The sequence below is a fragment of the Stegostoma tigrinum genome, chromosome 26, assembly GCF_030684315.1.
Source record: "Stegostoma tigrinum isolate sSteTig4 chromosome 26, sSteTig4.hap1, whole genome shotgun sequence".
Taxonomy (NCBI): domain Eukaryota; kingdom Metazoa; phylum Chordata; class Chondrichthyes; order Orectolobiformes; family Stegostomatidae; genus Stegostoma; species Stegostoma tigrinum.
This window is the reverse complement of record NC_081379.1, coordinates 29,966,935-29,993,310: the sequence shown is the minus strand read 5'-3', so window position 1 is coordinate 29,993,310 and position 26,376 is coordinate 29,966,935. Positions and strand designations below refer to the sequence as shown.

At 38.8% G+C, this 26,376-nt stretch overlaps 2 protein-coding genes across 3 annotated transcripts in view; one reads left to right on the top strand and one right to left on the bottom strand.

The window, feature by feature from the left end:
• The window catches only part of tpcn1 (two pore segment channel 1), a 111,188-nt gene extending 96,737 nt beyond the window's left edge, over positions 1-14,451 (bottom strand). Inside the window, exon 1 of the mRNA XM_048556682.2 lies at positions 14,290-14,451. Within this exon, the coding sequence (XP_048412639.1) occupies positions 14,290-14,392 (103 nt within the window). The 5' untranslated portion in view covers positions 14,393-14,451. The remainder of the gene's footprint in view (positions 1-14,289) is intronic.
• Positions 14,452-14,625: 174 nt separating this feature from the next.
• On the top strand, positions 14,626-26,175 carry iqcd (IQ motif containing D). 2 transcript variants are annotated; one of them, XM_048556684.2, is made up of 5 exons: positions 14,626-14,707; positions 17,782-18,566; positions 22,061-22,294; positions 24,158-24,229; positions 25,031-26,175. In XM_048556684.2, exons 2-5 carry the CDS (start codon positions 17,838-17,840, stop codon positions 25,301-25,303), a joined length of 1,308 nt encoding a protein of 435 aa, XP_048412641.1. In that variant the 5' UTR covers positions 14,626-14,707; positions 17,782-17,837; the 3' UTR covers positions 25,304-26,175. The 2 variants fall into 2 exon arrangements, with proteins under 2 accessions (XP_048412641.1, XP_059511062.1); XM_059655079.1 differs by lacking the exon at positions 22,061-22,294.
• Positions 26,176-26,376: the final 201 nt, after the last annotated feature.

The following is a 26,376-nucleotide window of genomic DNA, read 5'->3' as shown; positions in this document are numbered from 1 at the left end:
GACATTACTTTCATAACAGGTAAAATGAAGCAATGTAAATTAATCGATGTTAAACAGGATCTTTATGTAGCATTAATAAGGAAGGAGAGAAGGCAGGGTGGAAGGGAAAACGTGGGGCAAGGGCACATAATGTTGTCAAGAACTAAATGATTAGAATGGCAAATAACAACTTTAGGAGGGTCAAGAGTTTTTCCAACAGGTGCCAGGTAAGCTCTATGTTAAATAGACTTGAAAAGCTTAATGCATATGGAATGGGGGGGGGAATCCATCTGTTTTGATCCATGTTTGGATATGGTCAGCTCATCATGGAGAAGACTTACATCCAGCACCAACTAGAAAAACACTAAAATAACCCAGAGCTCCTCAGCTTTAACTAATACATTTAAGGGAAAAAAAAACACAACTGTTACAAAATAACTACTGAGCTCAGATTAAAAAGACTTTTTCACTGACATTTAATAATGGCAGGTGGATCTGGACATGGGAAGTCCCACCCTTACGACAAATTCATTTTCTCTGTGAGGGTTTGGGTGAGAGTATCAAGACTCATCAGGGTAGCATGCTGGAAATCAAGCCACACTATTCTTAAAGCTGTCATAAATGATAAAGATTTTTTAAAAATTACACACAGATTTCCTAACTTACCTGTTTTCTGGGCCCAGGTTGACAGAAAGCACAGATCAGACTAAACCTGTGTTTATTACAATTAATTATTCTCTAGATACAGGTAAACTCCCGTTTACACGTATACTCAGGGAAAAATGAGTGTTCTTAACAGTGGGAACACTGGGAAAGCAGTTCAATGATCATTGTTTACAGGGTAGCTAAGATGATATTTATGATTCGTGCACAGCTCAGAACGCTGCTTCTGCTGGTTTGTGTGCGGCACAAGTTGTTGGTTCACTGAGAAAACATCTGTTATCAATTATCAATTAAAGCAACTGCTAAAGGAAAGAGGATCCGATTTTCTTCAGGGCCAAAATGGCTTACTGCAGAGAACAGACAGCCCATAAACTGTTAGTGTTTTGAAGGTTTCCCTGTATGTTGCTCACAGCCCTGAGCTGTTCAGCGCCTGAAAACAAACCACATTGTTGTTGGTAGGGAGAAGGTCTTTGTTATTGATATTCGGTCACTAGTCCATGGACCAATCAGCTTCTTGTGGCCAACCTAACCTCCACATGTGTACAATCCATTGGCTCCATCTCATTTACAAGCTACACTTCAATTACTGGTTCACAAGAAACTGTATAAATTATGCTTGCAATGAATGTCAGATTACTTGCTTTCAAACATGCTGTAATCCTCTACCCATCCTTAATTTTTAAAACTTTTTTTCTCATTTCACTCCACAATTAAAAATACAAAAATGAATGAGAAATTATCTTGAAAAACATACAAGATCCTGCGGGGACGTGATAGAGGTTATTCTTGGAGGATGTTTGCTGATATGAGGAATACTGGAATGATGAGGTACAGTTGAAGTGGTTGGTTTCTTTTTTAAGATGAGGAGATAAAGAAACCTTTTCCTCCCTCAGAAGATAGATGGGGAATTCTCTTCCACAGAAAACAGTGGAGGCTGGGTATTAAAATTTTAATTTACGCAAGGTATCCTAAATTCACAGCTGGATGAACAGCTCACAGAGGTTACTAAAGGGCTCACCAACTTTATGTAAGGCTATCAATATAAGTTTATTTGCCTCTATAAGAGATTAGCACTTGAGGAAACTTAAAAATTTTAATAGGTTTTTGTGAATATGAATACTTTTATAAATGAATGTGAATCTTTTTATAAATATAGTGAAGGCTACAACTGATATTTTGATCTTTATTTCATTTTATTTCATCTACCCATGGTAGATATAGGACTGGTTAGCACACGTTCACATTAAGTTGAAAGAGGAACATAAAGGTGACGTGGGAGTGGGTGGACTGTGATAAGGTCTGAGAGTTTAGGGCTAGAGGCATAAAAGCTAACAAAACAACTGAGACAAAAGTACCAGAAATCAATGTGGGCCTTTTAAGTAGCCCATCTTGGCAGTTAGCAGCCTCTGCACCTGTTTACTGGAATGGCAGATTTAACTCTATCTTGCATTTGTCCTCCTAGAATGAAGATCGCGCCATTCTAGGAAATTTGCCAACTTTAGCTACCTAACTCAGGAGAGAAAATTTTGGGCCTGAGTGCAAATATTTTGGCAGATTACTGAATGATGTAGGTACAGGATAAAAAGAGAATGAGAGGAAGACTGAAGGGAAAATATAGCAGGAAAAGGGACTGGGAAGAAACATATTATGGCATTAGTAAACATATAAAGGTCAGAAAGCTGCTTTTTACAATATGTAATGGTATGTTAGACATATGTATTAATTTTACAATGTACTTACTATTGTCCTCTCCCACAATTTCGTGCAGCAGATTAAAGTTAACTGGCAATTGTTTTGACCTCACCATTGTAATCAACATAATTTACAACATCAGCATGTCCTTGCTTTAAGATATTAAACATTCTGAGCAATACAGGGTTTCAGAGGGCCAGTATTAAAAAAATGTTTGTCAGCTGTCACAGCATGGGTAATAGATTTCACTTATGTGAAGGATATTAGCCGTTCCATTAGTAAAGCTAACCACAGAGCTCAAACAGAAAAAATCACTTAGGTTAGCCATGCTATAAAAGCGATATTCAAATCAGTTGTAGTACACTTACTATATCTTGTTTAGTTATTTAATACAGGAAATATTTTTGAGCTTCATCAGGTAAAATTATGATAATATCTATGAGAGACCAGTTTAGATTATAATGTTCAAGTTACAGATTTTGTACCCAAATGATCCAGTGAATTCAATATCTTGTAAATAATTACATGATAAAATTAAATTATCCCAGCAAAATAGAATACGTTGAAAGATTAGTTTATATACCTACAAAGGAGAAGCAAAAGATGTTTCTAAGACATTCATAGATGTTAAAAATTGAAAATGCTGAAGGAATGAATTGGAACAAAGATTATTGCAGAAGCAAAAACATGCACTCCTAAAATAGGAGGTATGGTAAAGAATTCTGATGACCTAAATAAGCTGCTACTGTTAAAGACAAGAGAAAGTCAAAGATAGAGAGTATCAATACATTTGTAGTGGGCATTTTGGTTAAAGTAATTGAATGGACTAAAACTGTGTGATGTAAATAAGCCAAGGAAATTTGGGTGTTCTGGTTTTCAAGATACTATACAAGCACATCAAGTGGAGAAAATAATTAAGAAAATGCTAGAAAAGTACTGGTTTATGTTGCAGGCTTTAGAATATAATAGCAGATATCAATGGTGGATATATATAACAACAGATAGGACCAACTACGTGCAATTTTGCACAATATGCTACAGGAAGGATGTTGAGGCAATACCGAATTTACACTGGAGCTTCCCTAGAATGTTGCCCCAATGAGTACGTCTGAAGTACTGTGTAGGGTATTTATGTCTTTATCTCAGGAAAGATGCAAGTGGTTTAGATACAGTTGAGGAGGTTTACTAGAATACCAAAAATGGGTAGCTTGTCTTGTACAGAAAGCTCCAACAGGATAGGCTTGTATCTGTCAGCATTTATTGAAAAGTTCAAGATCTTGAGGGTTCTCAGTGGGTGGATGTGGAAAGGATGTTCTAGTTGTAGAATAACAGAGGACTAGGGATCACCACTTCAAAACAAAAGGTTGCCTATTCATTTGAGTAGAATTTTTTTTAATAAGTATCTGGGAATTGCTTCCTCAAATCTCAGTGGAAACAATGTCTTTGAATATTTTTAAAGGAGAGATAGGTAGGTTCTTGATATTCCAAGGATGAAAGTTAACTGGGGGATTTGCAGGAATGTGGGCTAATCAGATCCACCATAGTCTTACAGAATGGACGTGCAGTGGTCCACCCCTGCTCCTACTTTGAACATTTTTAAGTTTGTAAAGCAATATAAACATGGGGGAAAATAATCTGAAAAATTGTGGCTACAATTGTTGGCACAGAGGAAATTATTAGTTGATTTGATAGACATGTTTAAAATAACAAAAGAGTCTGCTAATGTTAAAAAGAACTACATCCAGCAACCATATAAAAGGCATGATGAGCAACAGCAAAAGAAAATTCCACACAAAGGCCTATGAGGCAATGGAATGCATAATCGGAGCTCCAGATTAATGGATAGAGGTGGAAACGCTGTCACAATGTAGGACACTAGCTACTTGAAAACAATAAATATTAGCCTTCATTCCAACATGGACTGGTTGGATTAAATAGAATGACCTGTTTCTGTGGCATAATTTCTTCAGGAAGCTATGCAATTGCAGTATCAAAGTACTCCAGGCCTATGATTTAACATGTACATTTCAAGGAGAGAATGATAAAAATTTGCTGCAGAATGATTCTCCAGTTGAATAAGAAAGACTTGACACAATAAGCACAAAATGGATTCCTCATAGCATAATTAGAGACTGAAATAAACTTTTTGGTTAACTCAAGATTCTTAGCCACAAAACCTAATTTTACAAACAAAAACAAATGCACTGAGTTATTTATTGAAGGTCAAAAAGGTACAGATTAGTAAATGTTATATATCTAATTATCTAGCTAAGTTTGAACAGTATCATTCATTAGTTAATTCTCAATAATGTGTTTTGAAATAAAATTCAAACTCCAGTTATTTAGGATAGATATAACTGTCTCTTTTTTAAACTAAAGATGGTGAAAATTGTGGAACAAGAAAGAGAACTGCCACTCAGCAGATGTCCTATGCCTCTAATTGGCCAGTTCTAATTTCATTTTGGCAAAACTTGGCAGCAGGACAACAACATGCAGTATTGAACAAAATTTCCATTTAATAGAATCAACGAAAGGCTTAACAGCAATGTTAGTAAATTTAAAAATGCAAGAAATCATGATAACTGCATCAAACTTGAGCAGATTAGTGCTGAAAATACAATAAAGCACTACTAAAAGTGTCAAATTGAATAAACAGCAGAAAAAGCTTAGTTGGTTTTGGAAAGAATTGGCAAAGATGGTGCATTTGCCCCCAAGCAACCTTGGAACCAAACCATCACAGAGAGTTGACTGTACACTGTACATCTTCCCTGATGGAATGCAATACAACAGATTCACTGCACGTTGGATCAAGTCTTTAGAGAGGATGACGTAAAAGATCTTAGTTGCAGATCCTAAATATAGGGACATCTGCAATTTCCTTTTAGGTCTACTGAGACAAAATTAAACAGTGCAGACTTCTTGTTGCTATGTTTTGTTTTTATAGAAACATAATATAGATCCAAAAACAACTGAAATTTATGACACCCGTTTAATGTAATAAAATTTCTCAAAATTCGTCTTTCCAGCATTAAGTTTGCCATTGAGTCCAAACAAGGCAAGTTGATGGTAGATGACCAAAACGTTTGTCAAAAAGGCAGGTTTCATGGAGTACCCGAGAGAATTTAAAAGAATGAGAGGCAATCTCATTGAAGCACATTGGATTTTTAAGGGGTTTGTCAGCGAAAATGTTGACAGATGTTTGCCCTCATGGGAGAGTTTAGCACCACAGGGCACAGTCTCAGAATAAAGGGGTTTAAACTGACATGAGGTGGAATCTGCCGAGATGTGGGGCAGTGTCCTTGTGCATGTTTAAGGCTGTTTTAGATAGATTCTTGATCAGGAGGGGAATCACAGGCTATTGGGAACAGGCAGGAAAATGGCCACAAGGAATGTCAGATCAGCCATATTCCTAGTGAATAGCAAAGCAGGCTTGAGAGACTGAACGGCTTACTTCTGCTCCTGTTTCTTATGGTCTTAAAAAGTTTAAAAATGGAATTCCTTGGCAGCTGAAGGCACATCCTGTATTGCATGTCAGACAAGCTGTCTGATAATTTGGAATCTGGAACAGTTGGGAAGTGGTGGTGAGGTTCAAAAGAATGTTGCTACTCTATGTGTGAAAACTGATCATCAAGCAGTAAGTGATGTGTTAAGAATGGGAGAAGGCCAAAGAAAGACCCTTAGGAGACAATAAAGAAACTCTTGAGAGCAGGTAGAGAAACCATGGCAGGTGAAACTCTGGCTGCAATTTTTTTTATTTTCTCTATATCCAGAAGTGATCTTATACACAGTAGAATGTTTTATTTTCCCATTACCAAATCAGCTGTTTTTTTTCATCTATTAAACACTACTAGTAAATCACCTGAGTTTCCAACTGAATAATTTACCTGCAAAGTCCATTAAGGACAATGCAAACCATCAAAGGTTAGGGAGATGGTGGGAGCTGCTAAATCAACATGGAGTTGGAACAGGAGATAAAGTCTATCCTACAGTGTCAATAAAGGCAATGAGAGTATTGGTGGATATCACAGGCTCCCTCTCCAAGTACACCTGGGGACATGGAGGAGGAACAGACAGCCAGCAGTTACGACTCCCTCCACAGTCCACTGCCTGGACCTGTTAATAGCCGATTTGGCCAGGTCTTGGGGCAGACCCATGGGAGGTCTCTGGCTTGACCACATCCCTCTGCACTGGATGCCCAAAGATCAGATGCACAGGGCTGAAGTGCAATTGAAAGCACAACAAAAGATTTTTCAAATAATTGGAAAAGGGGATGCAGTCATGCACAATCAATAAGCTCAGTTAGATATCAAAGAATTGGGATTTTTGTGAGTGAAACTTCACCCAGGTAGAAGTTGGCAGCAGGGCACTGGAGGAGGATGGGGTGTAGTCAATCACTTCAAAGGCTGCAGAAATGTTGAGAGGGATTTGGAGAGATATTTCCTATAAGACATATTCACATAGGAAATCATACAATGTACTGCGTGATATTATGAAGTATAATTGATTTGATTTATGAAGTCATAGAATCATACAGCACAGAAACAGACCCTTTGGTTCAACTCATCTGCACCAATCAGACATCCCGATCTGACCTGGTCCCTTCGCCAGCATTTGGTCCAGATCAAATTGATTTGATCACATCATTTGTTTTTGATTTGATTTGATTGATTTTGTAGCAAAAAAAAACAGGGAGGCAGACTATTTTAAAGGCAATAGATGAGAAAGGGAGAGGTTCAACAAGACCTGGTTTCTTTGCACACCAGCAACTGAAAGTAAGCGTGTAGATACAGCAGGCAGTGAGGAAGGCAGATGCTTTGTTGGCCTTCACTGTGAAAGAGTTTGAGTACAAGAACAGGAATGTCGAGTACAATTGTACACGGCCTTGGTGTGTAGATTGGATCTCTTTCTCTGAGGAAGGACATTTCCGCTAAGGAGGGAGTGTAACGAAGGTTTACCAAATAAACTCCTGGCAATGACAGCACAGATGTATGAAGACAGAGTGAATTATTTAGGACTTTATTCAATGGCATTTAGAAGAACGGGAGGGTGTGTTGGAATTTCACAGAAATGTTTACAATTCTAACGGGACTAGACCAAGTAAACATGGAAGATGTTTCCAATGACTGGGGAAACCAGGGCCAGGGGTCGTAGTCTAAGGATATGGGGTAGGTCATTTAGGACTGAGATAATGAGAAATTGTATCACTCAGAGAGTGGTGAGCCTGTGGAATTATCCACCACAGAAGGCAGTTAGACCAAAACATCGAATGTTTTCAAGAAAGAGCTCGTTGTAGTTCGTAGGGATGAAGCCCACGAACATGTGAGGTGAAAAGTGAACAGAGTACTGACTTGGATGATCAACTATGATCAGTTCTCTGTTTCTAATGTCGCTTTGATACTGTTTCAGGTCTGAAGTGCGGGAGGTATCCTATTTAAAAAAGAGTCAAATATGGATTTCTGGGAAAGAAGGGCAGATTTGAGAAGTGACAATAATTACAAGGATATGACCAAACTACCTGCATTTTCACTTGATTTAATTTACACATTACTTTAATCTCTGTAAATTTGGTGGTGATTTGTGTTCCATTTTCTGCAAAATGTAACACCCTTCATATTTATGTCAAGGTTGCCTGAAAGGATAATATGTTAATACAATGCCGTTCTAAAGAAATGTATTTAAAGAAAATGAATTTCCTAACCCAATCAATTTTATCATTTGTCTTTAGTTTAACACCCAAACACAAGATTTGCATTTTAAAATTATTCTTTCCTGTGTCAATTCCTGTCTCCATAGCCTCCGATTCATGGATGCAACCAAGAGTTGAGATATGGAGAAATTAGATATAGTAGATTTATTGACACAGAAATGTGCTGCCAAATTAAAAATATATTTAATGCACACAATGTTATTATTGAGTAAATTATCTAGCAAATGATGGCCATGAAGTGAATTTTGAGATAGAACATGGAATTTATAACATAGAACTGTACAGCACAGTGCAGGCCCTTCTGCCCACAATGCTGTGCTGAACTTTTACCCTAATCCTAAGGTCTATCAGACCTCCACCCCTACCTTATACTATCACCATATGCCTATCTAATAGCCGCCTAAATGCCCCTACCGAATCCACTGCCCTCTTCGGCAATGCATTCCACACCCTTACCACTCTCTGAGTGAAGAACCTACCTCTGACATCTCCCCTATATCTACCTCCACTCACTTTAAAACTATGCCCCCTCGTATTAGCTACCTTCACCCTAGGAAAAAGCCGAACCAGGCTTTTGTATAGCTGCAGTATAACTTCATGGCTCTTGAACTCAATCCCTCTATTAATGAGAACTAACACACCATACAGCTTCTTAATAACTCCACCTGAGTGGCAGCTTTCAGGGAACTGTGGACATGAACCCCGAGATGCCTCTGCTCCTCCACACTGCCAAGAATCTTTCCATTAGCCCTGTATTCTGCTTTCAAATTTGTCCTTCCAAAATGAAACACCTCACACTTTCAAGGGTTAAACTCCATCTGCCACTTCTCAGCCCAGCTCTGCATCCTATCAAAGATAATGGGAACTGTAGATCCTGGAGAATCCAAGACAACAAAGTGTGGAGCTGGATGAACACAGCAGGCCAAGCAGCATCTTTGGAGCACAAAAGCTTATGTTTCAGGCCTAGACCCTTCATCGGAAAGGGTGGGGGGAGGGTTCTGAAATAAATAGGGAGAAGGGGCAAGGCTGATCGAAGATGGACAGAGGAGAAGATAGGTGGAGAGGAGACAGACAAGTTAAAGGGGCAGGGATGGAGCCAGTAGACGTGAGTGTAGGTGACAAGGTAGGGAGAGGATAGGTCAGTCAGGGGAGGACGGACAGGTCAAGGAGGTGGGATGAGGTTAGTAGGTAGGGAATGGAGGTGTGGCTTGAGGTAGGAGGAGGGGATAGGTAAGAGGAAGAACAGGTTAGGGAGGCAGGGACGAGCTGGGCTGGTGCTGGGATGCAGCGGAGGAAGGGGAGATTTTGAAGCTTGTGAAGTCCACATTCACACCATTGGACTTCAGGGCTGCCAAGCGAAATATGAGGTGCTGTTCCTGCAACCTTCGGGTGGCATCGTTGTGGCACTGCAGGAGGCCCAGGATGGACATGTCATCTAAAGAATGGGAGGGGGAGTTGAAATGGTTCGCGACTGGGAGGTGCAGTTGTTTCTTGCGAACCGAGCGTAGGTGTCCTGCAAAGCGATCCCCAAGCCTCCGCTTGGTTTCCCTGATGTAGAGGAGGCCACAACGGGTACAGCAGATGCAGTAACCACACTGGCAGATGTGCAGGTGGACATCTGCTTGATGTGGAAAGTCTTCTTGGGGCCTGGGATGGGGGTGAGGGAGGAGGTATGGGGGCAAGTTTAGCACTTCCTGCGGTTGCAGGGAAAAGTGCCGGGTGTGGTGGGGTTGGAGGGGAGTGTGGAGTGGACAAGGGAGTCATGGAGAGAATCGTCCCTCCGGAAAGCAGACAAGGGTGGGGATGGAAAAATGTCCTTGGTGGTGGGGTCCGATTGCAGATGGCAGAAGTGTCGGAGGATCTTGCGTTGGATCCGGAGGTTGGTGGGGTGGTATGTGAGGACGAGGGGGATTCTCTTTTGGCGGTTATTCTGGGGATAGGGTGTGGGGGATGAGTTGCGGAAAATGCAGGAGACACGTTTGAGGGCGCTCTCAACCACTGCAGGGGTGGGGAAGTTGCGGTCCTGGAAGAACAAGGACATCTGGGATGTATGGGAGTGGAATGCCTCATCCTGGGAGCAGATACGGCGGAGGCGAGGGAATTGGGAATAGAGGATGAAATTTTTGCAGGAAGGTGGGTGGAAGAAAGTGTGCTCCTAAGATGCTGCTTGGTCTGCATCGTATCAATGTCCCTTTGCAACCTAGAACAGCCCTCCGCACTATCCATGACTCGATCCACCTTCATACTGTCTGCAAACTTACTAATCCACCCTTACACTCCTACATCCAATCATTTACAAATCACAAATAGAAGAGGACCTAGAACGGATCCTTGTGGTACACCACTCATAACTGAGCACCACGTTGAATATTTTCCATCCACTACCACCCTTTGTCTTCTAAGAGTCAGCCAATTCCGAATCCAATCTGCTACTTTTCTCCCTATCCCATGCCTCCATACTTACTGCATGAGCCTACATGGGGAACCTTATCTAACGCCTTACTTAAATCTGTGTATACTGCCTCCACTGCCCTACCTTCATCCACGTGTTTGGTCACCTCTTCAAAGAATTCAATAAGAGATATCACAGTTTTCTGAAGGGCTAATCTCAAAAATCTGAAAACTTGTGGAATTTGACATTAATTGCCAAAGAAATTTGCTGCAAGATATTTGGTCAGGAAGTAACAGAATATCTACTTTTTCAATGATGAGATATATGATCCTGCACTGAACTATACAATAAGACAGGGAAAACTAAACTGTACAGTCTCACTTTTGCAGATGGTAAATTAGTGCTAAAGATTTTTAAAAGTTTTTTCTTTTCTGCTTCCTTTCTATCTTTTCTCTTCATTTCTATTTCTATATCCAATGCAAGTTTAATTAATACTACTTTCTTTCTTTAATGCTGTTTCTTTCTCAATCATTAAGTCTTATGGCTTATGGAAATAGACTGTTGGTTCTGAGGAAGGGTCAATGGACCTGAAACATCAACTCGATTTTTTCTTCACAAATGCTGCCTGACCTGCGAAGCTTTGCTAGCAAATTCTGTTTTTGTTGTTAGTTCCGTTGTTCAATTAATGCCCCTGTTGCCTTTGTCATTCCACTCTTACAGCAATTTATATCTAAGTATTTTTCAAAATTAAAAGTCTGGGAAAACGTCTAACCAAAGGGGGCCTGCCATTAGATGCTACACTCTGGAAAATTGTGGGCCATTAAATAAGTATATTGAATCGATTTTATTTTACCAAAATGATGGAACTGAGGACAAATTCATCACAGGGGCACAAAAAATGGAAAGGAAAACCAAGACTCAAAATGGATAAGACATCAGGATCAAATGGCATTCACCCTAGATTGCTGGAACTGTTCTGAGCAGGATTTAGAGACTACAATTATAACTTTTCCAATTCTTTAGAAGACAAATTCTGATGTGGAAAAGAATGTTGTTTAAGACAGAAGAAAGAGACAACTACAGGGCAGAAGCATAAGGGCAACATCATGCATAAAAAAAACAGACAAATCGATAATTTGAAATAAAACTACTGACCATTAAAAATGATTTGAAGGCAAATAATCTTTGACAAATGTATTTCATACAGTCTTTTCAAAGTGGTTACAGACTGGATAGGGAAAAAGGAATGCCATAGATGTATAAATACGGAATTTCAGAGGTTTTAAGAAAGAATGCTAGAAAGATTCGGATGTAAAGCACGTGTGTTTGTGCGCAGTCACTCATAACACGATTAATACTTGCTCATGGCAAAAACCTGAGCATGGACTCTTTTAACATGGGGGAACATTGCATTGGACCTACCATACAATGTTTGCTGACCATGAAACTCTCCCACTTTTTCTCCATGCCAGAACATATCAGAAGGCTTTGCAGATTGATAATTTACCTGTTTGACCATGTAAGACAAAACTTTCATGGTCATCAAATCTGGAGGTGGACTGCAACCTGGAGATTCTGGCACAGAGATAGAGATACTACCATTGTGTGCAAGAACTGCCAGGTAAATGGTTTAAAAAGTGAAACAATATAAACAGAATGATGGATTAAGAACAATAAGTAATGAGTTGGAGTAATTAGCTGTTGCTTGGATAAAATAGTTGGAAGTACTATAGCCTGGAGTGCATGTTAGGTCCACTTTTGTTCTCAGTACATATTAATTCTTTACACTCAGCAACAAGAAAGGTTTCCAAATATGCAGATGTCAAACAAATTTAGCAAGAACTGCAAGTATTCTGCCCATATTCCAGTTTGCTCCAAACCCCATTCACATAGCATCTCTGTGCTCTCTTACTTATATTGGCTTCTGGTACCTCAAATGTTTCAAACTCAACATTCCTACCCTTGTGATTAAATCCTTCCCTGACTTTTTTTCATATTTCTCTTGCCTCCTGTAATTATAAAGCCCTCTAAAGAGGACTGTATCTCTTCACCTCAATATCCTTCAGGATTCTGAAATCCCTTTGCCCCAACACTGGTAACTGCACCATCTGGTGTCTAGGCTGAATACTATGGTATTAAATTCCTAAATGTATTAGTTCCTCTTCAAAATTAAGGTATCTCTTTGACCAAGCATTTTAGTCACACATCTGCTGATTTAGTGTTAGTGTTTGTCTTATTATCCTTCTGTGAACAGGCTGGTGATATTTTTTAGATTAAGAACACGAAGAAGTTGTGAAATGCTGTTGTTCAGAAAGACAAAAAAAAACTTATTCATGGAGTGGGCAAATAGGTAGCACATGTAAATTAATATGACTAATCGTAAAGCTGTACATATTTGAATGGAAATCAAAGTTGAGAGTTTACATTTAATGTTTAGATAGTGAGGATACAGATGAACAGACAGCAAACTTCTCAAGGTTGAACCGCAGGGATAACATGTATAATTCCTCCTATGCAGTGCCTTGAGAGGTTTTATTGCATTAAAGGTGTGATGTTTCTGACTTGGAATTATATTGACATTTCTTCACTGTCACTGTGTCAAAATCCCACATTGTGAGTGTACCTACACCACATGGAGTGCGCCACACAGAGTGCAGCATATCAAGAAGGCAGTCAACACCTTTGCAAGGGAATTGAGGGAGACATAAATGCTACCCTAGCTAGCAATGTCCATATCTCATGAAAAAAAAGTAAAAATGCAGTTGTTGTTGCAATTTCTTTATCAACCTGCATTTGAGAATGTTATACTTTTCTCCTATTTATAAAATACAATCATAAATTTCTACAAAACTTTGTACTCTAACCACCATGGCACCGAGAGAAAGGACACTCAAGTTATTAAAAGCAGAAAAATCAGATTCACAGCTATGAGGAAGAAATTGCAACACCAAGAATATTTCCAGTGAAGCTCTGCCAGGCATACACTAAGAAAGGAATACGACTTCATTGGAAAAAAATACAATTGGCCTCAATATCCTTCAGGATTCTGAAATCCCTTTGCCCCAAGGATAGCTAATGATTGATAGCAATTGGTTTTATATAGGTAAAAGTATAGGGTTTGCAAATAAGCACTGGAAGATCAAAGTCAGAGTTGTAATCTGATTTTATTACTAAATAAAAGAGAGAGCTGTCCTCTCTAGCCCGTTAAATTACAAAGCCTAACAACACAAACGACGCTGAAACAGCTGCAAAGTAACAGAAACTGCAGTAGTCTCATTCTTATTATTTAATTCAGCACTGAAGAAAGTAACATTCTGGAAAACTAAGTCATGATCTGGAACGCATTGCAAAGCAGAGGAAACAGATTTAATTATGGCTTTCAGACTTGAAGGGCCAGATTTTGCAAGGCTTTCAAAGAGCCAGCACAAGCAAGATGGGCCAAAAGGTCCAAATGGACCTTCTTTTCAATAATCTAATTCAATGGCAAAGAATGGTTAACTTTGTTGAGGTATTCATCTTCTTTCAACATTAGCTCTGTCGAAAGCTGATGGTGCTCAAAGGGTAACCAGTCCACCGCAGATGCTACCTGAACTGTCAAGTGCAACCAGAAAGACGTTTTTAATTTGCTGTTTGACAACTAAGCCAGTCGGTTGCCGGGGCGCTAAAGCAGATTCCGGTGAGTTTTCGCCCTCTTTGAGGTGATCAACACGCGGAGCAGAATCTCCGACAACTTGATCTGAATAAACGGACAAATAAAAAAAGACGCAGATCGTGGCGCTAACAGCCACCAGGGGTCAAGAAAGTTGCATACCCGAAAGCTCTGACATGGAAAAGTATAACCGATCATATTGCCTACTTTCGTTGGGGATTTCCTCTCTGTCTGGGTCGGCACTGATCCCCGTGCTGTCGTCTGTCAAGATTAAAGGGACATCATCGTCGACAGGCAGCGTCACCGCCATCGTCCGGTATACCCCCACACCCCAAACTGTCGCCGCCGCCGAAGAACGACGCTGGGAGTGTGCGGGAGGCGGGAAGGACGAGCGAGCAGAGGGCGGGACCCTGATCCACACCTTGTCGGTGATTGGTCCAGGCCGACGGTCGGTCCGGCGGGCTCACTCGAGAGGAAACGTCAATCAAAAGCGCGGCGTCCAACAGGTTCGCGTGAAACCCGCCTCCTCCCACGTGGACGGCGCGGCCAGCGAGTCAGAGGGAAAAGGTCGTCCGTCTCTTAGCAACGGAGTAACCGTCGCTGGCAAACAGAAGGGCGGAGATAGGTGAGTGCGTCCGTTCGCGGCAGAGGAACCCTTTAACCCGAAAGCACCGGGGTCGGCGGTGGCGGGGGGGATCCCGTTAAAACGAGCTGACGAACGGTCTCTGTGCCTCAGGACGAGGTTGAATATTCTCAGGCAGAATATTTGAGAAATCAGAAAGTATCCGGAGCTCACTGCCCGACAGGTTTCTAGAGTCAGGAATCCTTAATACTTACTGGCCAAGTGATGGAAAATGGAATCCGAATAGATGGATGTTTGATGACTGACGCGGATAAGATGGACCGAAGAGCCCTTTTTGCGCTGTTAAAATCTCTATCACTACGATTCCTGTTAGGCAAGGGATCCAAATGTAATCCGAGTAAAAGGAACTGTAGAATTCAAAACATAAACAAATCAGATCATTATAGAACAGCGATAGGTTTGAAGGGCCCAATGGCTCCGAATTGGTATGTTTTTGAGCTGTTGTGAATTCCTGGAGAAGATTAGTAGCCACCCACAGTTTTCGTCCATCCTGTTAGAGAGCTAGGCCTTATGGTCTCGGGAATCAGTAAACTCCAAGGTATCCTCTTGATCCTTGGATCCTTATTGTCCCTTCAGTCTGTCATCTGAGGCAGCCCATATCAACGTAACACCAGGGCATTAATTATGACTTATCAAGTTGACTGCACTAGGTCTGAGAGACTTCTGACTCAGTTCCAGGTAGCCATCCACAGCATATATTCTTTTTTATAGTTAGTGATTGTAAAGTAACTTTTAAATTAATTCGTGAAATATGGACATCACTGGCTGGACCAGTATTTATTGCCTCTCTCTTGTTGATTTCAGGAAGGTGGTGGTGAACTGCTTTCTTGAACTGCTGCAACCCATGTGCTACAGCTAGAAAATTGAACATAATATATTGTTTTGATCTGAAAATCAACACTAAATACCTCGCTCAAGTATTAAAAACCCTTATCCTCCTGATTTTTTGATCATTTTTCAAATAGCAACTGTGATCATAATTCTTTGTGGAAATCAACTTATGGGTGTTTAATGTACTTCAGTGGGAGAATGTTTCTGTGAAATTAAGCATTTATGAAAAAAATATAATTTACATTTATATATGATAGTACATTTGACAAAGATATAAATAAACCTGCACATTACTGACAAGTGTCAACTTTACAAACTAAGTGGCAGCCTTATCACCCTAAACTCAGCAAATGAGGAGGTTAGTGCTTAGCTTTGGAATGTGTTTTTCAGGAAAGCAATCAGACAGATTTGACACTGAGCCACACAAGGAGATGCTGGGACAAATGGTATTAAGGATCTAATTAAAAGGAGGAAAGAGACAGGCAAGGAGGGAGGAAAGTCATGGCTAAAGGCAAAAGCACCATTTGTTGAGCGATGAATATCATGCCTGTGCAAGAGACCAGAACTATAGGAGTACAGAAATATTAAAGGGTTGTAAGGCTAAAGAATGCAATGCAGTAGTGATGGGATTGAACACAAGAATGAGAATTTTCACTTAAATAAAGGCAAAATTGCTGGGAATCTGAAGCAAATACAGAGAATGTCACATTTGCTGCCAGACGTGCTGAGTTTCTCCAGCATTCTCTGTGTTTGTTGTTGAACGAGACTTCAAATTGAAGCATTTCTGGTCCAGGAACCAATGTGCATGTGTGAGCACAGGAATGATACATGAACAGGACTTCGTGCAAGTTAGGACAAGGATGTTTTGAATGAACTCAAGTTTATGGAGGGTGTAAAGAGGAAAAACTGTTTAAACAAAAATCAGAAGTGTGTTACTATATATTCTAAACTATTTTAATAATGTGAACTGATATGATTTATTACAGTTCACTTTATTATAAACTACCTCTGTTTTTGAAGTATACTAATGTATCACTCCTACATATTAATATAAAATCTTAATAAATGCTATCAATATATGTTATCCACATCAACCTCATGCAGTGCATCCTCTGATTTTTTTTAACATAATTTTATAAAATTTATAGATCAAGTCTCTTCTGCCAATGTTGCAATTTAAATGCGGTATATTGGTAATACTCGTCTCAAAGTCAGAAATTGTGGGTTCAAGTCCCACTTGAGATTTAAGCATGTAATCTAAAATTGCCATCTAATATAGTACTGCATTGCATTGCCAAAGGTACTGTCTTTCATATACATTGCTGAACTGAGGTCTATCTACTCAGTCATGTTAACAAAGGAAAAACCCATGGCATTGATATGAAGAAGAACTGGGGTGGTTTAACTACCTAATGTTTACCACTTAACCAACATTGCTAATTTAAAATCCTGTTTATTGTTTATATTAATGATTAACCATAGAAGCATTTGAGGCACTAGGAGGGTCCAATAACTGAACTGACCCCAATTTAACTTTGGCATTTGGACCTCAGACAGTGGTCTTTCCCACTGTGCCTTGGCAACAGCTGCCCCAAACTTTAGTGCATCCCTCACTACATAGTCCCAGACCTTGAAATGTGCCCGTCTGCAACACTCAGTTGAGGTCAACTCTTTGTTCTAGAAGACCAACAAGTTTTGAGCAGAACAAACAGCATTTTTCACCAATTTGATGGTCCTCCAAGTGCAGTCATGGTGTACGTCCTGGAGAACAGACCTTAGAGCACGTGGTCCTGTGTCACAGAGCTGCTCAGGATGAACTTCAACAAAAACCACTACATCTTTCTTCAGACTTTGATCTCAGGGCTGACGGCCATGTGGCTGATACTGTTCTGATGGGGGAATCCCTGCCTGAAGCACCATCTATTACTGGATCTCCTTTAATCAGTGAGGTTCTTGTATAGCTAGTCAATACTACCAGCATCTGATGTCTTAAGTGAAAATGGTGTTCAATGCTTGAAGTCTTTAAAGTCTAAAGGAGAAAAAAAGTTGACCTATTGTTTCTCCTAAATATATGATAGAAGGAAAGAACACATCATGTTTAATTTTGATTAGCAGATAGGGTAGACATTACAGTCGATTGGTCTCCCTCTGTCTAGTACATGTATGATTCCAAAGAAATACTTTTAAAACAGCACTATTAGAAAATATACTGTTTTATGTTTCAGCAATACAGCCCACTGTGGATTTAAAGATATGAGGAAAATCTACAAAGAATAAAACAATGGCAAGTGAAATCATTGTACAGCATCAACAATTAGAATACAATGCTGAAGAGAACATCAGTAAATCCTCAAATATATATGATGTATCTGTGCAAAATATGGCACCCAACATGGATGCACTACAAATCTTGGAACCAGTTAGGCAAAAACTTGCATCAATTGAAGCAGAACGGATTATTTCTGTAATTGAAAAGACTATTGATAAAATAGAAATAGTCACTTTGATTCCCTATATAATAAACAATCTTGATAGGTTCAGCGTTGGTCTTGGTTTAGAGCTGACGTGTGCTCTCAGAGAACATGACAGACTAGAGAAACATCTGGATTTTGCTTTTAGCAGACTGTTCAATGTAAACATTCCTGCAGAGGCAAGTGAGAATTCAATACACAAAATAAAAATGGAAGAGAAAAAGCAAGATATTCAAATCCTTCAACAGGCCTTTGGTACTTCAGTTAAAAACATCCTTCGGCTTTTTAAGGGGAATCCCTCAGCCTGTCAAATAATCCAATCAGAATGTCATGCCCGAAGTCGCACCTGTGTAGATCTCATCCTGGTGCTAATGGAACTGAGAGACTTTGTGTTTGAGAGACTTCTGATACCCCCCAATGAGGCTAAAGAAAAGTTTGAATATGTCCAAAAAATCATTAAACGAGATAAGCAAAACACAGAAATTACAGCCACTTTGGAAGCCGAACTGACACAAGCCATCCAAAACAAAGAAAATGAGGTAAACATATGCTCTAAATCTAATGTCCATGTTGCTGTAGCAATAAATGCCATAAGTTGTATAATTCACACCCTAAATTTAAAGACCATTGAAAATATGCATTAAGTTATATATTGAATTTTAAAATAAGTTTTAATATTGTGATTACGGCTTGCACAATGTCATCAAAAGTCAGCAAAAGGGTGTCAGCCCGAAAAATCAGCTTTCCTGCTCCTATGATGCTGCTTGGCTTGCTGTGTTCATCCAGCTCTACACCTTGTTATTTTGGATTCTCCAGCATCTGCAGTTCCTACTATCTCTGAAATTTCTTATATCTTCTAACCCTAACCCTATCACAGGTACTTTTTAGCTCAGATTCTATAGATTCCAGTGCATGTATGAAAATAAATAGACTTGTTTAACATGCTGCATTTTGTATACATGTTGTTGTGTCAGCTTTCAGATAATCTTTATTTTTTTTAACCATTACACAAGTTACAAAGGTAAATAGTGGTAAACAGGGCAGATCTGATCCTGGGAGTTGGAAGGTACTGAAAGCACATTTTATCAGTCCCATGAAATGTTACAGTATGAATCCAAATTGTTAATAGGAAGGGGTGGGAAGTGTATAATTATGGAGTCGCAGAGGTCTACAGCATGGGAAAAGGCCCTTTGGCCCATTGAGTCTGCACCAGTCAGAAACAACCAACTATTCCAACCCTATTTTCCAGCTTTTGGCCCATAGATTTGTACGTCTTGGCATCACAAGTTTACATCTAAATACTTCTTAAATATTATATGGATTTTGGCCTCTCCCATGCTATGTAAATTCCAGATTCTGACCACCCTTTGAGTAAAAATAAAATGCCTCACATCCCCTCTCAGCCTTCTACCATTACCTTAAATCTATAACAGCTGATCATTGATCCCTCCGTGAAGGTGAGAAATTTGAGGAAACAGACTATAAAGAATAATGTTTATAAACATGGGTTTTTTTAAGTATAGGAATACCATATGTGATTTCAGTCACTTCTTTATATGATCTCCATTCATGTTTATTTTTGTGGAAATTGAGTTCCAGTACAGAATTGTGATTCAGGAGTACAGCAGTGAAAGTGTTTTCTGGTCTGGGCTGCATCTTAAGCATATGTGCTGTCATTTTTCTGAAGAATGACCAAATTAATGAAAGCAGGATAGTCTGTTTAGATCAAAGGCTGCAGACACACCTGTCAATTCCTCTAAGAAATCCTGTATGACCACTGCATGTCTAAATTTCACTCAAGCCCTGTCTAGATGTTTGCGTAATGCTCTGGTGAATGTGCTTCAATTTGCATGCTTTCCTCTCATAGCTGTCATGCACTTCATAGATATTCAACACTGAAAATTAGTTTGAATACTCCTCACGTCCAGAGGATTCCTGCAGTACTTGTCTGTTCCTACCTGCCTGACAACTATCCACTTACTTACCTCCCAGAAAGTGGCTGCGGTGAACTTCTTTGGAATGTACATAACAGGAAATTCCCAATTTTCTTTTTATTTTGTCGTGACTTGAGCTACTAATCAAGCTCAGAGTATCTTTTTAAGGACACATGAAGTGTTCTAGAGTTCCCACAAGATGCAGAAATTGCAGGAAATGGTCTGTCATCCCATTATTTTATTTGAAAATCTCTGTACTATCATGCTGTGTTTTAAACTCAAAAGTAGATGCTTAATTTATTATCTGCACATGCGTCATCTTGAACATTTTCTTGGCAGTTTTTTCATGATGGTGGTTTGCTATTGTCTTCCACTCACAGGGCACAGCAAAGAGGTAGGTTCCAAATATACGTCTGTTGTGCTGATGGCATTATTCTGAAACATGCACTAGTTATTGAGCTAACTGGGAAAACCAAGGTCTCACTCTGAGCTAAGAGTTTTCTGATCAACCTGTTCAGAGATATTATTACGCACCAAGGGAGTTGAACGCATAACACATAGTTCACAAATTGCACCAAAAGTGCATGTTTGCCTTAATTAACATTCTAGCATGTTATAAGTCACCTTTACGGTCAACGTAAAACTGTCAACTAGTCTGAAGGAAGAATTAATCTCTTTGCAAAATTTAAGTCTCTAGTAGCACGTTAGTTCCACGTTCTCCAGGATTATAACCTATGACCCCAAACTTATTCGTATGAGACTCTCGAGTATCTCCTTCCATTTACCAAGAATGGTGACTATGAATTTAACCTCTTAGGACATAACCTAATGCATTCTCTTGTTTTCCCTTTCCTCCTTTCTTCCCCTTAAAAGCCACCTCTTTGACTAAGCTATTGGTAATCCAAAACTCTGCCTCCCTAATTTCTCGTTCTTTGACTTAGTCTCGATTCCCTTCGTGCCCCCCCCCTCAATAATGCTCCTTAAACATCTTCAGACATCTTTCCACATCGAAAAAGAGTGAAAGTGCAAGTTCTTGTTAGCCTTAAAAATATTCAAAGACTCTTGCCACTTCTAAGGAACAGAGTTCTAAATAGTCATGACTCAGTGTGAGAAATAATTTCTCTTTATCCCTGCCTTAAATGGGTGACCCTTGACTTTTAAATATTGGCCACTAATTCTAGTTCTCCCAAAACTGGAAACATTTTTTTCTACATAGAGCCTGTCAGGACAGCTCACGATCTTGTACAATTGAGTCAGATGGCCTCTTACTCTTTCATATTCCCTAGTCTGTCTTCTTAAAACAACCTATCTATTCCAGGTATTGTTCACCTTTTCTGAACTGCATCCAATGCATTTACAAAAATAACCAATACTGTACTCAGCACTTCAGATGTGGTCTCACCAACACCTTATCTAACTGAAGCACAACCACGCTAAACAATAACATTCTATTAGGTTTCCTAATTACTTGCTGTACCTGAATACTAACTTTTTATAGCTCATGCACAAGGACACACAAATCCCCCTGCATTTTGGAGCTCTGGAATCTCTCACTGCTTAGATAATATGCTTTTACTATTTCTTCCCACCAAAAGAGACAATTTTGCACTGTTCCATATTATACCCCATTTGCTAAATCGTGGCCAATTTACTTAAACAATTTATATAATTTTACAGCATCTTTATGTCCTCTTTTATAACACAAAATAAGTTATCAGGAAACTTGGCAACTGTACTTCAGTCCTGTCATCCACATCATTTATATAAATAGTAAACAATTGAGGGCCCAGCACCAATTCTTGTGGCACACCACTTGTATCCTACCAACTAGAAAATTCACCCATTTTTACCCACTCTGTTTCCTATTATTATGCCTACTCAAATTGTTTTTCTATGTATGTACTGCAGCTATATCAACAGATGTTGGTATTTTTGTCAGAGAGAAATTGGAGGACTACATATTACCAAGGGAATGAAAAATTATATTCTGTGATATATTTAATCAGCATTTTGTTTTAAGTATTTCTGTTGTAATGCAATAAAAAAAATTTAAATAGCTGCATCTTTAACATCATGTATACCTTAAATTGTATGACCAGATGTTGAAGAAGAATGAGATAATTCGGAAACTCAAAAACAACTTACTTCAACTTGACTTGTTCTCACAAGATTACATTCGTCAAATTAAACAAGATGCAGAGAAACAACAGCTAAATGATCAGAAAGATTCAGAAGGAAAAATTGCTAAATACCACGAAGAAATAGCTCAGCTTCGAACTCAGTTGAATAACCTGATTACAGAACACAGAGCATCTGAAGTAGCTTTAAGAAAGGTACAGTGTCGTGCTGTAATAACAACATTATCAATACAACAACATAATGTGAACTGCAAGTTTTATGAGAAATATATAATTATTTCTAGTGGCCAGGTTATTGCTAAGCTTTTGAATAAAATCCAAATTTATGGGAGCCAAATTAGATAATTTAATACCCGGGGTCAGTTTAATTATTTACTGAGATCATGGCTGACTTGTGACTGAACTCTGTACTTATTAACAGCTTTTTTCAGAAGGTATTTTTTATTCTTGCATCCAGTGTACATGTCACTGGCAAGGCTAGCATTTATTTTCCATCTCTAATTGCCTCAAGAATGTGGTAGTCAACCATCTTTTTGAACTGCTGCAGTCTACGGAGCACAGGTACACATACAGCACTGTTAGAGAGTTTCAGGATTTTGGCTTAGCAGTGGTGAAGGAACAGCGATACATTTCCAAGTCAGAATGGTGTTTGCTTCCGAGCATCTGCTGCCTTTGACCTTCTTAGTGGTAGAGGTTTTGGATTTGGAGGGTGCTGTTGAAGGAGCCATGATGGCATGCTGCAGTGCATGCTGTAGCTGGTGTACATTTCTGCCATGATGTGTTGGTTTTGGAGGGATTGAATGTTTAGGCTAGTAGATTGTGTGGCAATCAAGCATACTGCTTTGTCCTGAAAGGCATTGAGCTTCTTGATTGTTATTGGAGCTGCATTCATCCAGGTGGAACGTAATCTATCGCACTCCTGATTTGGGCCTTGCAAAAACTGGATAGGCACTGGGAGCTTGATGGTAGTTATTTTTCACAGAATTTCTTGCATCTGATCTACTCTGCATCTGGTCAATGGTAATCTCCAGGATATTGATAACATTAATGCCACTGAAATTCAAAGGAAGGTGTTTAGATTCTGTCTTGTTAGAGATGGCCTTTGGCTGGCACTTGGACGGCATAAATGTTTCATGCCAGACTGGATACTTTCCTGAGATAATGGGAACTGCAGATGCTGGAGAATCCAAGATAACAAAGTGTGGAGCTGGATGGAGGGTCTAGGCCTGAAATGTCAGCTTTTGTGCTACTGAGATGCTGCTTGGCCTGCTGTGTTCATCCAGCTCCACACTTTGTTATCTTGGATATTTTCCCAATCTGTTACCTACATTTTTTAGCATTTTATATACATGCATTTTATTAGCCGCCTTAGTTTTTTTTGTACTTACACATGATATCTTTATGGTCCATGTGCCTGGCCTCCAGTTCACTTTGGACCTCCATTTGATTCTAGCTTTTAATCATTTAACTTTTCTGTCTTTTTAGGTCCAAAGTGGATAATCTTACATTTGCCTACATTAAAATGCATTTCCATAGCACTGCCTATTCATTTAACGTGTAAGAATCATTGTAAACAGTGTAAATGAAAATATGAACTTACATTGCTTAAACTTGTGTATATATTTGGCATTCTGTCCCAATGTCGAAATATCAAGTGTCTTTTGCAGGTACATGTGAATAATGGTGATAGCTTGTCCTCAAGTTAGATACTTTGAATCAAACGTTTAGACATTATCACACATCTCTGAACAAGTGGGACTGGAACTCAGGTCTTCAGGGCCAGAGATCCGAACACCACCACTATAGTATCCTAGGCTCACCCACTTCAGTTGCTTCATCAATTTGTTTCCTTCCACCATAAGGTCGGGAAATGAATGTTTGCTGATGATTGCAGATTCATTAAAAATTACAACTCTTCAGATACCAAAGTAGGCAGTGCCTACATGCAGCAAGACTAAAACACAGAGTTCAGAAGAAGGTTAAGAGATGGTTTTCTTGTTATCTGGTTAAATTTTTTGTTGCTTCAATTTGACATCCTATATTTATGACTTACTTTAGCGAAAATACAAAATTGAAACAGAGATTGAAAACTGGATCCAGAAGTATGATGCTGACCTACAAGAAAAACAGGTATGTTTTGTTGCAAAGAATCATGAGCTCTCAAAGGAAGTTTTCATTTTTTATTCATTTTTTTATACAATAACTATTAAATTATTTTTCCTTATTGTTCTTGTAGTAAGATGCAACTTGTGACACATAAAGCATGGGTAATAGATGTTATATTAAAGATCTAATTAATACATTGATGAATATTTCTCAATAGTTAATACTGGCATCGAACCAGGTAACTGAATGATACAGCATTGTAAGAGTACTTTTACTGAATTGCTAGTATGAATTTTCCCAAGATACATTTGATCTTGCAAGAGCTTGTACTATAATAGAAACCAGGCAAGTTTTCCCTGTAAAAATACATCAGCAAATTTTAGATAATCAGCTAAATTTTGTCTCTGAAATATAAATACAAAGATGCTAATGCTGATAAAGTTCTTCACTAGCGAAGACCAGAACAATCCAAGGTTTCATACAATCTAACTACAGTCTAGCAGAGGGATTGGCAGAAAAATCTGTCCAATCTAAGTGAATTTAGAAAACTACAATTGAAGAGTAAAGACAAATCATCTCAAGTCAAAAATATTCAACCAGTGTCACATCTGATGAGATGTTTCTTGTTCTTGATTGAAATATATTGTCATAGAAAAGAAATTACAAAGTCAATTTAATATGATGTTTAAATGAATCCATTTGTCACTGGATTTGCTTTAAAATCCATTAAAAACAGTTAAGTTGGTTAGTGTTCATAATTGTTAAGTGCTTCACACAATGTTACTGCCAAGGAATTACTAAAATGCAGTAAAATGTGTGTTCTAGGATGAATATGAAAACCTCTTTAAAAAATACAATGACGAAACGGTCCTGCTATTTGAATTAGAACAAAAGATTGGTACGCTTGAACCAGAATATACTCAAATCGTGGAAGAAAGAAAAATTAAGGAAGAGAAGAAAAAGGCCAAAGAACATCAAACATTCCTAATGGGAAAAGCAGCTATCACAATCCAGTCTTTCTGGAAAGGTTACAAAGTCCGCCAATTAATGAAAGCATTGAAGAAAAAGAAAAAGGGAAAAGGCAAGAAGAAAAAATGAAGACAAGGGGGAAATTCGACAGCAGAGTGAGAGAAAGATGCAGAAATATAAAAGTGCATATCCTCTCTTTTTTGAATGCTATTGGAATGTCTTATTTCTATTAATGCAAGCTGTAGCCTCCGAAAATTAATTATTCAATTCTTCTTGTGTGTGTAGCAGCAAATCTGATATCTACCTCAGTCAATGATTAAATTGTGCTCCTTTTTTTGAAATTTTCTACTTTCAATTATTTACCCTCTTTAACTGTCACCTCAAGAGCAATAAAGGATTGACAATAAATGCTGGCGCAGCCAGCAAGGCTTGCATCCAATGAAGGAATTTAAAAATAAAATTTTGCCAATAATCTACTCAGTAACATTGTAGCAAAAATTATTTTCCAACATAGAATAATTATACTATACATTTTAACATAGCTGTGTTACTCAAAACGTTATTTAATTCCAAGTGAGCAGATTAACAACTGCAGTGAGAAATAAAATGGAAAAAAATTGCTTCATCTTTAGCACACTCACTTAGAAAAGCAAAGTCTCCATAAGCCTAAAACTTCATGCTTCACTCTGTGCCCAGCTGGCTTGACCCCTAGTTTTAAATTTTTATTCTGACATGGTAATGAGCCCACCTTCGATCTGCTTGACAATCACCCCACCTCGATTATGTAACCAGCCTCATGCCAAGCCTTGGTCTCACATCCATACCAGGCTGTTCTGCACAGGTGATTTTCTCAGCCTGTTGTGGGAGATTTGCTGGTATATTTGGAAATCTGATAAAATGTTCCATTCTGTACATGCACTGAATCTTTCATGTAAAATAAATCATTTATAAAAATAGTGATGTGATAAAAGAGAAATAAAACTCCACAGTCACTCAATTTATTTAGTTTAATAACAATTTGTTGGAATATATATTTGTGCCGATTATTCAAACATGATTTGCACTATAATTTCTAAAGCTACACTTGCTGGGCATTACAAAATGGAGAGACACTTCAAACTACTAGATATAGTGGAACAAAAAAAGTCAGCCTGTATACTGGAAACTTGTAAATTATAAAATTACTATTTATCATGGACATA

Excerpts from the sequence above, each read along its gene's own strand:
- iqcd (XM_048556684.2), top strand. The coding sequence starts at position 17,838 with ATGGCAAGTGAAATCATTGTACAGCATCAACAATTAGAATACAATGCT. Across the intron at positions 18,567-22,060 it reads TCCAAAACAAAGAAAATGAG|ATGTTGAAGAAGAATGAGAT; the intron begins GTAAACATATGC and ends TTGTATGACCAG. Across the intron at positions 24,230-25,030 it reads CTGACCTACAAGAAAAACAG|GATGAATATGAAAACCTCTT; the intron begins GTATGTTTTGTT and ends TGTGTGTTCTAG.